At 47.0% G+C, this 13636-nt stretch overlaps 1 protein-coding gene across 1 annotated transcript in view; it reads left to right on the forward strand.

Moving 5' to 3' along the window:
• Positions 1-13636, forward strand: part of RUNX1 (RUNX family transcription factor 1) — a 174787-nt gene that overhangs the window by 96703 nt on the left and 64448 nt on the right. The window contains exons 3-4 of the mRNA XM_075033738.1: positions 1113-1366; positions 6461-6617. Of these exons, the coding sequence (XP_074889839.1) occupies positions 1113-1366; positions 6461-6617 (411 nt within the window). The remainder of the gene's footprint in view (positions 1-1112; positions 1367-6460; positions 6618-13636) is intronic.

Genomic DNA, 13636 nt, shown 5'->3' on the forward strand with positions numbered 1-13636 from the left:
TGCTGAGGAGGACGTGAGTGAGAGAGAGAGAGCGCTGTTGCACACGCAAAACCACAGAGAGAACCCACAATTTAACCAACATCCCCAAACCCAAGTTTTCAGCTGTGGACCTCTTAGCCTCAGAGCTTGCGATCGGCTGTGACCTTTCTCTAAGTTGATGAAAGACGTTATACCAAAGACAAGTACAAAGATAGAGATTTAAAGCTTGAATGCCATGCACTGAGCTTTTCTTTTTTCTTCTCTTTTTTTTTTTCTTTTTGCGCAAGAATGATTGAAAGGTCGTGACACGAGTACTCTTAGAGCAACGCGAACCAAACTACTGAAGCTGATTTTCAAGGCTGCTTAAAAAAAATCTCGCAGAGAACATTAATGGATTCCTGTTGTGTTTAAATTCTCTACAGATTATATTGTAAATATTTTATGAAGTACGGTATATGTGTGTGTGCGTGCGTGTGTGTACGTGAATATATATATATATATATATATACAGTTGTAGCCAGCTGACCTTTGATCAGAAAGTCTAGCTCGCATACTGCCTTCTCTGAAGACTGACCCCCAATTTCCCTCTCTTAAAGAGCGACTTTTGCCTACGGAAGACGCTGATGTATTTTTTTTTTCTCTTGGGACTGTAGAGAAATCACCTGGAAGAAACTGATAGGCAACTGACTCTCTGGGAAGCCCAGGCTTTGCATGCGTTTCTGACCGCGTCTTGTATTTGGTTTGCCTGATTTTTGACACCGTGCTTGGGAGTTTGGAAGGAGCTTGCCCCCCCGGTAACTTTTGGCGTCACGGCCGCAGACTAGATGCGCAGGCGGCGCGGTAAAGCCCCGCACGGACGACCCTTTCGCTTATCGGATTAACGTGATCTGTTCCGCCGCGCCAGGAAGCCAAGAGTTAAGTCTCGGCGTGCTCGCTATCTCAGCCGCCTTCAGCAAAAAATTAACTTTGGGGACTGGCGTAGAAACAAGTTTCCCCCGGGTCCTCAGCCCGTATCCGTTTATGTTGGTCCCCAGAGAGCAGATCGCTGAAGAGTTACGCTCGTTTCGCTGTTTTGTAAAAACTCTGTGGAGGTCTTTCACTCAAAAGGCTTGTTGTGATGCGTATCCCCGTAGATACCAGCACCAGCCGCCGCTTCACGCCGCCCTCCACCACGCTGAGCCCGGGGAAGATGACCGAGCCGCTGCCGCTGCCCGGCGCCGAGCACAGCGGCGCCCTGCCGGGGAAGCTGCGCAGCGCCGACCGCAGCATGGTGGAGGTCCTGGCGGATCACCCCGGGGAGCTGGTGCGCACCGACAGCCCCAACTTCCTCTGCTCCGTGCTGCCCACCCACTGGCGCTGCAACAAGACGCTGCCCATCGCCTTCAAGGTACGTCTGCCGGCTCCCGAAAATCGCGCTTCTCGGGGGGCAGGGGCGGCGGGCTGGCCCGGCCCGGCAGGGCAAGGGGAGGGGAGGGCAAGGGAAGGGAAAGGAAAGGAAGGGAAGGGAGGGCGGGCTGCGCGCCCCGCCGCCGGCGGGGGGGGACGGGGCGCCGACCCCCGGGCTCGGACCGGGCCCCGGCTCGCCCCGGCGGTGCGTCGCAGCCGACCCCGCGCCTCCTTCGGTCCCTCCTTCCATCCTTCCCTCCGCGGTCGCTGCCACTGGCGACGGCGTGGGAGGGCGCGGGGCGAGCGGGCGCGGCTCTCGCCCGGGCTCCGGGCAGGAGCGAGCGGCGGCAGCTGGGGCATGCCATGGGCCGGGCAGGCTCCCTCCGGCCGCTGCCTCCCTCTCCGGCCCATTCAGAACTCTGGTCGTGAGCGGCGGCTCTGCTCAAGGGGGAAAAAAAACAAAACAAAAAAAAAAAAGGAAAAAAAAAAGGTCAGACCCGAGGAGTTTGGCTGCCCTGGGGACCAGATGCCGGCGCAGCCCGTTGCAGACGGATGCAGGCGTCCCGGCGCTGCAGGAGCCCCGGGCTCCCCCAGAAGCCGCTCGGAGAGGGTCCTTTGCGGGCAGCCCCGCGGCGGAGCGCCCTGCCGGGGCTGCCACGGCCGGGGGACACCCGCCCGCCGCCGCCAACCCGCCGCAGCCAGCGCCCGGCGGCCCCGGCCGGCCCCGCTCCGGAGGTGTCGGGCTTCCCCCCGCCAGGCTGCCAGGGGCTCTTCGGAAAAACCCCCACATCTTTCCTTTTTGGGGGGCGGTTTTTGATAATAGTAAATGTCGGGGCCTACCCTGGGCAGACCCTGCGGCCGCTGGGACTTGTCCTGTTGGCAGAGCCCTGCAGAAAGCGAGCTGCGCTTTCCTCCCTTAGCCGGCCTGCCTTCCCGTTACCCGGGTTCAAGCGAAATTCAGCCCCCCGCCTTGGGGGATTTTTTTGACCTGGGTCTGTCGCTGACTTCTTGAATGCGCTGGGTTTTCTTGCTACTGATGTAGATACGCTTCCGAGCAGGGAAAGGAAAGGAAAAGGGAATTATTCTCGTTATCCTCTTCTCCGAGGCGGGAGCCGCCGAGACGTGCGGCTCCTTGGGAGCCCCGGGGTTAGACTCGGGATCGGGGTCTGTAAAGTTCGGTCACTGCTGGAGTCCGACGGCCTCAGGACAACTTTTTGGAAGGCGACCAGACCCGAGTCTTTCCGATAGCTTTTTGGGGGGAAGAGAAAAGAGGGCGAAGGGAATCAGTTCAGCTCCCAGAGCTTTGGGAAATCCTGCTGAGGAGGCGGCTTTAGGGAAAAGTTTTATGATGTCTGGAGAGTCGTCTTGATTTACGCAGATATGAGTCTGGGGAAAAGGAGGAACTAATCGGCAGGGTCAGTTCCTAAATTCGCACATTTAGATTAATTATTATACTGTCACCCACGCACTAGGCAACTGCTGCTAATTACTCGGGAAGCTCTCCTCCTGGAAGGCAGAGTTACGGTGTGGAACAGGCGTGAAAACCCGCTCCGCCCCGCCGGCAAGGGAGATAAGCGGAGTCCCCAAACGCGGCCGGTGTTTCTCCTGGGGGTCCCCTGCGGCCGGTGGCCACCGCGGCGGCTCCCCGCCGTGCCACGCGTGACCGTGCCCGGGGCGTGCTCATCTCCCGGCGGCGGGGGGGGCACGGCACGACAAGAGGCGGCTCTTCCCGCTCCTGCCCGGCCGCCCGAGCCGCCGGCAGAGAGCGGTGCCGCCGCCCGGCCCCGGCTCGCCCCGGTGCCGAGATGCCGGGAGCCGCGGGGTCCGGCAGCGACCGGGGTCCCGCTCCCCCCCCTCGCCTCCCCGGGCAGGGGGGGGCTTCTGGCGGCAGGCGGCTGTCCTGGGTATGTGGAAACCGCCCGCGGAAAACAAACCCCGGGGGCTGGTTTCGAGAGATACCCAACGCCGCTCTCGGTCCCCGGGCCCCCCCGGACCCCCCCGACCCCCCCGGCCGCAGGTAGAGCAGCTCTCCGTTTTAACAAGCGAGCCCGCTCCCAACTTCTGCAAACAGAGTGAAGGGTCAGGTTCTCCAAACAGGCGAAAGCAAGTGTATGTAACACTGAGATAGTTCAACCTAGAAATACGCAAGCAAAAGAAAAAAAAAAACCAAAACCAAAAACCAACAAAACCAAAAACCCAAACCACAAACCAGGAGAGGGTTTCCTGATGAGCTCCTGAAATGTTGTGCTGGGAGGCACCTGCTTGCCGGGGGGCTCGCTGCTCCTCGTCCCCCCCCAAACAGTCCCTCTGTGGACCGCTAAGAAATGAGTCCTGAAATAGCTTGCCACCTATAAAACAATCTCACTGGTTTTATACTAAATATTGAATGTTTGCAAAGACGTTTTTTAAAGTCATAATTTTTAAGATCATTTGGACCAGGAGATAGAAATTTCAGTTCAGATCATTCCTATGCTGCCAATATTTTATTTGCATCTGACAAAAAAGAGCGGAGTTTTAGCAAGTATTTGCTAACAACCATTGCATCAATAAAAAGAGAGAGACAGAGAATTTTCTCTTCATGTTTTCTTAAAAAAATTTACTCATGATGTTTGATCTTTAGGATCAGGATATTGTTTCAAACCAAAATTGTCATTTCCATGCTTTTTTTTTCCTAAAATAAACAATGATTCGGAGAAACTTAGAAAATAATACCGAATAACTCTAATAAGGTGTCGTATAGATTCGTTGTCGAAACGCTGTTAAGAAAGGATCTAGATCTTAATTTAAAAGGCCAATTTTGTTTGATTGATGCAGCAGAAGTAGGTAAGTTAGATACCTGGCAGCACCGCACTCTGGTACTCTTCCCACTTCTCTGGAAATACATATTTTTAAGAGCTGAAGAGTACAACAAAGTACTAGATAACTCCAGTCAGCAAGTCCCAACTTATCTGTTTAGTCTTTTTTCTAATGTAAATGTTTGTATTTCTGTTTCTATTGTGTGTGACTTTTAACTCTAGTTTCTTTTCTGGGCTGTGTAAGTTTTATACTTGTTTCTAATATTTTCTTCACCTGTCTTATCACTGGGGTTACCTTCAGTGTAATTTGGAAATGGTGATTTAAAATATTTGTCCTGTAAGAGACAACTGACCCTGGATTCACAAAGGTTTTTCATCCCTTAAAATGCTAGCATGTATTTCCTTAAACGAACATGCAAACATTTGCATCGCAGGGAGGGGAGGGTAATGCCCCGATTTTCCCCTTTCCTTTTCTTGTGCCTTTAATGTATGTGCATGCATTAAGGTTTTACGGCAACTTTTTAAGAACTGGGTGAGCATGCTGGGTTCACAGTTGTTGATCTTGTGAGCCAGCGTGCCTCATGACACAAAGCTGTGCAAGAAGACTTCCTAGCTTAAATGTTTCAAGCAGGGACTAATTTTATGCCAAGATCAGGGAAATTTGAAAAGTGCAATGCTGAGCGTAGCACAGGCCACAGAAATGCATTACGGCACACAGAGGAGAACAAAAAACCAAAAGCCTGGGCCGCAGAGGAGTGGGAAAGAGGAAGTTGAAAAATATATGTAAAGAGGGAATTTTGACACAGTGATCTTAACTTTGCATGTGGAAGTGAAAATAAGGGTTATCAGTGACAAATGGGAGAGCACCGAAGTGAGAAACGCAGCCTCCTATAGAAGGAAAGGCTGTGAAATACCTGAGACAGGAGATCTCTCTCATATTATGGGAGGTAGCTACGGCTGGGGAATAAGCATCAGAGACAGATCAAATAAAGGAGCCACTGATCCTGTTTGGAAAGAACAAGTGTGATTAGGAACTAATAGAAATAAGACTGGGCTGTGACAAGTTTCAGACAATTATAACTGCATGGACATAAGCTAGAAAATGCTAACAGGAAGGAAAAATAGCGAGCTGCAACTCAGAGGACATGATGCAGGACTACTTCCTCTTAGAATGCATAAAAGAGGAAATAAAAACTAGCTAGATTTTTTTTTTCTCTCTCTTTTCTTTCTCTTTGGTAGTAGTCCTGAGGTTGCTACTGTAGACTCGATTGGGGGAACAGCAATGGGATCTAAAAAAAGCATAATAGGGGACCTAATTCAAGATCTTACTTTTTCCAGAGTAAACCAAGAGACACACCAGACATCCATTCGATTGTAGCAGGGTAAAAATGCTTTGAGAATTCAGTCCTGCTCAAGAAGACAAGATAAAATGAATTTTTTTGTCATTTAACCAGTGTGAACGTTGTAGATACAAGTCAGAAAATGTAAGGTTAGAAATCTATGTAACTCTCAGCACATTGCATCAAAAACGCAGCGATCCTGTGTTCCTAAATATTTGTTTGGTAGATGCTGGCACCAAGGAGCTACAGCGCAAACATTTCGGACCAGGTGAAAGCTTTGTCTGAGCGATTGCAGATTCATTAGTTCAGATCACAATTTCCATCCATCAGGTTGCGGGTGAGGTCTTAAGTCAATGATTTGCTTCCGTGCTTCTAAAGGAAGAAAAGAAATTGTTCAGTAAGTTGTGATTAAACGTTCGACTGAGGCCTGCTTTTCCATGGACTTACTCTGAATTTATGCTGGGACAGCTCTGTGTGGAGCAGTGGGAGGAAAAGATAGGGAACTGGTGCAGCTGTGGGGACTCTGACCCTCTGCGTCCATGAGATGATTGGCTCAGTTTTGTTTTCTCTTGAATTTTACATTTCCATCATTGTGCTGACACCACTGTAGCTCAAACATAATGCTACTGATGTACATCAGGCCAGAATCAGTTCCTGTTACTTGAATTTATTTATTGACAATTACAGAAGTGTATTTTGGAAAGCTTATTTCATGTATTTTTCATCTCGGAGTACACATTATGCTGTGTATTTCAGAGGTGCATCCATGTAAAAATTTTTCTGTAGCTCTGCAAACTAGGAATGGAAGCAATTCCTGTTTTCCCCAAACAGCTTCTTAGTCTACACAGATTTTTTGCTGTTGCTGCTTTTTCCTATTTTATCACATTACTTGTTGATCTTCTGTGCCCCAAATTAAATGCCACGTAAGGAAGATAAGGCTTCTGCTCCTTGATTTCATAGGTGGTGGCCTTGGGAGACGTGCCCGATGGGACGCTGGTAACAGTGATGGCTGGGAACGATGAAAACTACTCTGCAGAACTCAGAAATGCCACAGCTGCCATGAAAAACCAAGTAGCAAGGTTCAACGACCTCCGATTCGTGGGTAGAAGTGGAAGAGGTATGTGTTTGTTCTCAACTACGCTTCGGTCACATTCACCACTTATGTCAAGTTCTGGTTACGTGAAGGGAATTTGAAGACATCTATCGAGTTTTCTGCAGCAGGGAATGCTGCAAAAACTGGTGTAGGACGATTCCAAAGGCACAGGATTAGCTATATGTTTTTCCTTGTTTTATCCTGGCCCGTCCTCCCTGTTACTTCAGTTTTTAAACAGTAAAATCTCATTTAAAAAAAAAAATCACATAGACAGCAAGTCACATTTTGACTCTGGAAGCTGCCCCATCAAATTTATAACAGCACAATATTACCCACATTTAAGTTTCAATAGCATATTTTCAATTTAAAATGAGAATTTTCAGCTTGTGTAAAGACTCATGACTGTCTTGGGGGTCCCAGGACTCTCGGCAAGAGTTGGTCCCTGTAACAGAGCAAGTCAACCTGAAATTACAAGTAATTCCTGCATAGATCTAAAAATTTTCCAGGTTCATCATGACCTGGTGAAGGCACAGGGCACTTTTTCTGACCTTTCTTTCTCTGAAATAGATGTAGAACAATATGTAGTAGTCCTGTTATTTAATGTTCTCCTGCAAAGTGGATAGAATAGACCAGACCAGACCAGATGAGCTTAATATCTGATTTGCTGTATCTCTGTGCTAACCAGTAATTACTAGTATGTAAATAAAAAGGCCTTATGAGTGTAAATAACAAATAAGAGTCAAAGTTGACTTAGACTAGAACTATATAAAAATGTTGTTAGGAAGCTGCAAGTAGTACCTGACACATGCGGCTCACGTTGCATGTGAGTGGGCAGGTGTACAAAGCGTGATCCAAAAGCCCGTAAAATCAACAGAAGGACCCTTCGCAACTTCACTCTTTGGCTCCAGTCCATAATCTTAAACCCCATAAATTCCACGCAATCATGTTTACCTTTCTATTATAAGATTATTTTAAGCGCTCCTTTTGCATTACTACCCTTGTTGCTGTGAGTGGAGTCCCTTCGCGTGGGTCAGGGAGGTTCAGTCAAACCCACGGAAGAGAAGCCGGTGAACTGTTGCTCAGAAAAAGCTCGGAAAAAAGATTAGCCTCTCTCTTTTAAGGTCAAGAATGAAAAGGGGTGGCATCTTCCATGTGACTTCATGTGATGTTTACTTAACTTGTGTATTTTTCTTCTGTTTCATTCGTATCCTTAAGTAAAATCGGAACGTAACATTACGGTGTTCCAAACACAGCAGCGTTATTTAGGGACGATTCAGTGCTGTAACACTCGCAAATCAAAATGATAGTGTCTACGGCGCTTAAGTAGGTTTCTGTTTACTGCCTTTTTGAACAATTTGTGCGATGGTGTGTCTCTGAACCAAATTGAGTACACGGGGCTCACTGACCCCTCCTCATCATTTTCCCCTCCCCCTGTCCCCCTGTGAGCATCCGAGCCATCTCCTGGTGCGTGGTTGCATGCGTGGTTGCATGCGTGGTTGCATGCGTGGTTCTTACGAACATGAACAGAGTTATGAGCATGCTTCGGGAGAGTTACAAAGCTGAGCCATTTCTGCTCGCTCGTTCGCTCGCTCTCAAAATGTTTTATTCCAAACGGGAGATGGGTCAGGCTTCAGACCGAGGAAGTTACCTTGATTATACACAACAGCCTTTATTTGCCTTTGAAGTGAAATGCATCTGTAGATATTCTTCCAGTATAAATACCGTCAGCAATTGTGGAAGAGTATGACCCTGTTGAAACATACATGCAAGCAGTAAATATGTTTTAAGAATAAAATACCAATCCAGTCCTTCTGTGTCCTGCAGCATTTTTAGCTGAGGATACAGAGGGAGATGTCTTTTAAATCGTGTTGTTTGGGCTGTCTTGAAAATGCACTTGGTGGAAAACACCCGCAGCTGAGAACGTAGCTTCGTAATGCTAGCAAAGAATAATAATAGGGTAATGCAGAGAAAATTATATCCATTTACTGAAAACATGAGAGATGCTGTAATGTCTAAAAGTATCAGTCATTAAACATGTTCATTTGTTATATTAAAGGTACCACCTTTTCAGTAAATGGAATTTGCATTATGATTCAGAGATGACTGTTTAGAAGATTCAAATGAATAGCTGGCAAAGTGGCAGAGAAGCTAATAAAAACAAACCTGTAGTTCAGTTCCTGGCCATGGTAATGAAGCTAGAAATCATAACAGTGAAGTGTGTGAGTTTCAAGGTCAAAATCCAGTGGCTGAGAGAGAATAGTCCCTATTCATACAAAAAGCTTGGTGGGGAGCGTCGTTGAGCCCCTTACTCCGCTATAAGCGGTTGCTACTGGCCAGTCACTCCAGCACAGACATAAACCTTGTATGTCGTATGATATTCGGGTGCTCGGGATCCTTTAAGCGATGGAGTGATTTGGGAACGCTGCATGCTATTAGTCAGTCTGCGAGGTTAAATCTCATCACCTGGATTGGCTGCCCATCTTTGGAGCAAGTGACTAATGTATGCTTTTGTTTACTTCTCGAACAGGGGATTGTTTTCCAAAGGTGGGGATTGTTTGCATTTGGTACAGGATTTCTGAGGTGCTGTTCTGTTGAATTTGTATAAAGCCTAAAGCATAAGGTAGCTGCTTCAAAGGGCATTGCTTCCTTTGATAGTTCGCTAGAGGAAAATTAACTGAAACTTTGTTTGCTGTGTAATATTTGAGTTTGAATAAGTTCAGTTGCCACCAGTGATAATGCAATGCCAGGAGTGTTATGTGAACAGTGATTGAAAGTTCACGTTGGTTACAGTCAGAGTGGACGTTCTTTGTGTACCTCAGGTGATTTAAAATCCCTGCCGGAGAATAAGGAACGGCTTTAACCGGTGACAGTTCCCTGTGCATTGGTTATCGCCCAGGTGTAACCATCCCCATTAAAAGCCTTGCCGAAGCGATGGCAAGCCACGGCTCTCTCCTTTCCAAGAGAGCAGGAAATTGTCATTCTTGGCATTCTTAATAAATAGTTTAAATTTTCTTCTGTGGGCTTTAAATGAAATCTAGCAAGACAGTCTGATGGCTGTTTCAAACGTAAGATTATTGCCCACATTTTCATCTCAGTGAATAAGTGTCTCTGTGCTGGCCATGGGAGAGTTACAGCAATTCCCCCCATTCGGAGGTCTGATCCTGCCTGTTGGTCAGAGCCGATGCGCCAACCAAACATTGGCCAAAGCTTAAAGAACAAAACTGTGTTTCAGCATTCGTTTTGTACCTAACAGCAAGCGGTTGCCCCATGTTGCTCTGCCTGTTGCCTGTCATTCAGAATTACAAAAAAAAAAAAAATAGCACTTGATTTTCTTGACACCCGGAATGGGAGCTGAGAATATCACAGGTCGCCCAAAACATCGAGATGTTGTATAAAAGCAATTTGGCTCGCTTTCCTGAACAAAACAGATTTACATTGGAATTGGCTGGGCTCCAGAGTTACTATTCCTCACCCTAGTTTGAGAATGCTACTGGGAAAACCTGCCTGTCTGGCTTGTAAGCTCAAATAAGTAATTTCTGAAAGAAAAATGTAGTTTAAAACTTCAGCCAATCTCAGCCCCCCTTGCCTGATTACCTGGTTAAAAAAAAATTAATCTTTATTTTTCCCCCTCTCTTCAAAAACACTTCAAACTTCAAAATACTACTACTGCAAAGTACCCTGTTTTCTTAATGCATAATGAACTGGTTTAGGTTACTATGATGAAATAAATCTGATGCAAAAAGCCTGACACCATAGAAGTTCATTGGATAAAATTAAAAATAAATAGTTATTTTGGAGAGGGAAAGCTTCGTGGCTCGGTAAGCATTACATATTTTCCTCATGGAATCATTAATCCCAGTAACTATCTTCTTTGTAGAACGTAACATTAAAAAAAACCCAACAAATAAACATGTTTTCCAGATGAAAATAATTATTAATAGGTTATCATAATAGTAGCTAATGGGGAAGTGTCTTGGCTTGCTGCATAAGATCTCAATCTAAAGCTGAGAGCTGGAGCTAGAGCTTTGTGATAGCTTTCCAGCAAGGCCTTTTTAAAAACTGCATCTTGGAAAGGACTGAAAATTAAGCCTACGTATGTATTTCCTACTAGCTATCGGGATTAGAGTCACAAATAAGTTTTGCGATAGTTTTCAATTTCCACAGAGCCAAAGAAGTACTCCTTTTTCACAGGTGTAGCTGGTAGAACACGAGAGAGATATTACCAAGCATAATCAGAAATTTCTGCCATCAGAACTCTTCCTTCTGGATATAATTTTGGGGAAGAAAAATCAGTTTAAGCTGGAATCTCAAAAACACTTCAAACCCAGAAATTACTGGCCTGGATTCTGAATCCAATTACTTTTATTGGTCTTCTGAAGTCAGAATTTTGCTCCTTCTGTGCAGCTTCAGCTTGTGGTTGCATTATTTGAGCACTTTGTTAAAATTTGTTTTATTTTTTACTGAAACGCATTCAAAATTATAAAAGTATGTGCAAAACAGAGGAGGATGCTATTCAACAGGATTGTAAAATCAGTATTAAGCGGCCGGCTGGGTCCTGGTCCAAGCCATTGGAATGCTTCAGGGGATGCGGTATCAGATACTGGAGTAACAATGAGGCGCACTTGCCAGACTGGCCAAAAATAGAAGAAATCCAACAGCAATCAAAACTGAAAAAAGAAGAGCCAATTGGTAGAGTTTAAAAACAACCACTTATTTATACTTCGGATTGATAAGGATGCGGCACTAGCAGGATGCTATGGCCAGCGGGTGGGTGGTTTGGCCGTAGAGAAACGGGCAGCTCCTTTGGGACGTCCTGCAGCCCTGCCATCGCGTCGGGCACCACCAAGGCTGGCATGGCCTTTGGGGTGGGACAACTGGGCATCTGCAACGCTGCTTGCCCGGGGCTGCTGCTGCTGGTCCTGCTGTCCGGGGGCAGCGGCCGAAGGAAGGGGCCACACCGCTGGTCCTCGCCCTGGGTGTGTATTAGAGGGTCAGTGTTTATCACAGGACTCTTCTCCCTCCAGTCTGGCCTGAATGGTGATTTTTTTCTCTAAAAGACAGAGGCCAGGAGCAGTAATTTTATTTTTAAGTGACTTAGGGTTGCTTGGTCGTGTCGTCGATTTTAATCGAGATTTCTGTGTAAACCAAGTAGCCGTGAAAGAATTCGGCGTGCAGAGTCCCCGCACTGGTACAGAGGAGCTGATGCCTATTTCAAGCCCAATAGCCTGGGTCGACGTTAGATTGATCCGCAAACCCAGCCCTTGCGGGACGACGGCTGCCTCGGTGCTGGCCTTTGGCAGGGACGTAGTGGCAGGAGGAGGGGAGGGGAGAAGACTTTCTCATGACGCCAGTGCCGCCCGAGTCGTCTTCGGCACACACTCGCTACGTGCAGGCGGGTTTGCATGAATCGCTGATTGTGTAAGAAAGTATATGTATGATGCAGCTCTGCGCGGGGGTTTGACTCGGAAAACATCATGTGGTCCGTGAGGCTGAGCATGACTGCGGCTGGCTTTGCCAGCTCCCAAACACTCTCTGCTGGGTTACTTAAAATTTCGTCTGGGCAAAAAAACTCTCGATCAGAAAGCGTCAACAGGAGAAAAATAATGGCAGAGCGATTTGGAGAACTTCCTGTCTCCGGGAGCATTACTGCTGTAAACAGTGGCCATGCCAAGTGCTGAACCACTGCCCTCAGTCCAATAACAATAAATCTATTTTTTGGTTCTGCAGAGCTCTGCTTGTACATTTTTGAAACTCAGGCTAATGATGAGGATGAGGCAGACGCTATCCTCTGAGCATTTTCTTATTTTTTTTGCCGTGATAAAAGGAGTTGGGCTTACCAGGATACTGCTTAGGGAAAACAAAGTACCTCTCTAGATGAAAAGGCTACATAGTTTCAAGAGATCTGTTTGCCCTTTTTTTTTTCTTTCTTTGTTTTTATTTTGCTTTTTATTTTAGTGTGCCCTCCTTCAGAGGCTGCTTGAGTTCTGGTAAAGAAATACTTATTTTTGTGTGTAACTATATAGCTATATATTTATGTACCTGTATTACAACTCAAGTAACAGCTGCTATTTTGTCATCAAAATAAAATCATTCTGAGAGACAAATTAGGACCCTGGCTTCAGGGCTGGCTAGTGAACTTCAGCTAACTAGCCTATGGCATGCAGTTCTTGTCAGCTCACTCAGGATTAGCAGGAGTGAGGATGCTGCAAATCAGTGGCTTACAACTGCTGTCAGGAGAGTCTTTTCCAGCATAGTCATGTGCATAAACACTCATCAGTCTGAATCAGTCTCTGTTCCCTTCTAAAAAACCTTTAGCAGCAGTGAAAAGATAGACATTCTTTTTCTATTACCTTAATGCCGTGTGACTCCCCACCTCTTTTGCTCCCATCCTACTTCTCCCCTGTTTTCCCCATTATATTATTTCAACGCCGCTTTCTCAGCCTCTCCAAATCAACCTCATTCCCTTCATCTCTGTCCTGCATCAGTCTCTGTCTCTTGTCCTCCTTCCTCTATTGATGCTCCTCCTGCCCGTCCCCTCTGAGAGCTGCTGCCTCTCAGCACAGGTTGGGATTCCTGTCTGAGCCTTTATCACAGGAGCGGGTTTGGGCCTCAAAATGTGCTGCTAGGAACTATCCTAAAGTCCTTCCACCCTTTCCCACCATTCCCTCCGAGGACGGGGAGCTACCTGCTGTGTGGCGCGGGGACAGAGCAGGCAGCGCGCGGGGCAGAGGGAGGAAGCTCTAGGGAGCGAGGCGAGGAGGAGGAGGGAAGCAGCTGCTCTGAAGGCTTGGTGCCATAAGAGCTCTTCAGTGGGGCGGTGCTTGGAGCGGTGCGTATGCACATCAGTTCCCTGAAGTTTAGGGAGGAACTGAAGGAAACGCTTTGGCAAGGCCACAAAGTTTCCACAGGCTAGGCTTTATGCACCACAACTCTAACAAAGCTGTGTCCGTATCTAAGGCCACAGAGGTTGCTCTACGTTTGAAAGTCGTCTCTGGTGGAACTTGGCAGGTTCCAAGTTCATAATGGCAGCGTTATCTCCCCCA

Source organism: Buteo buteo, chromosome 8 (genome assembly GCF_964188355.1).
Source record: "Buteo buteo chromosome 8, bButBut1.hap1.1, whole genome shotgun sequence".
Lineage (NCBI taxonomy): Eukaryota > Metazoa > Chordata > Aves > Accipitriformes > Accipitridae > Buteo > Buteo buteo.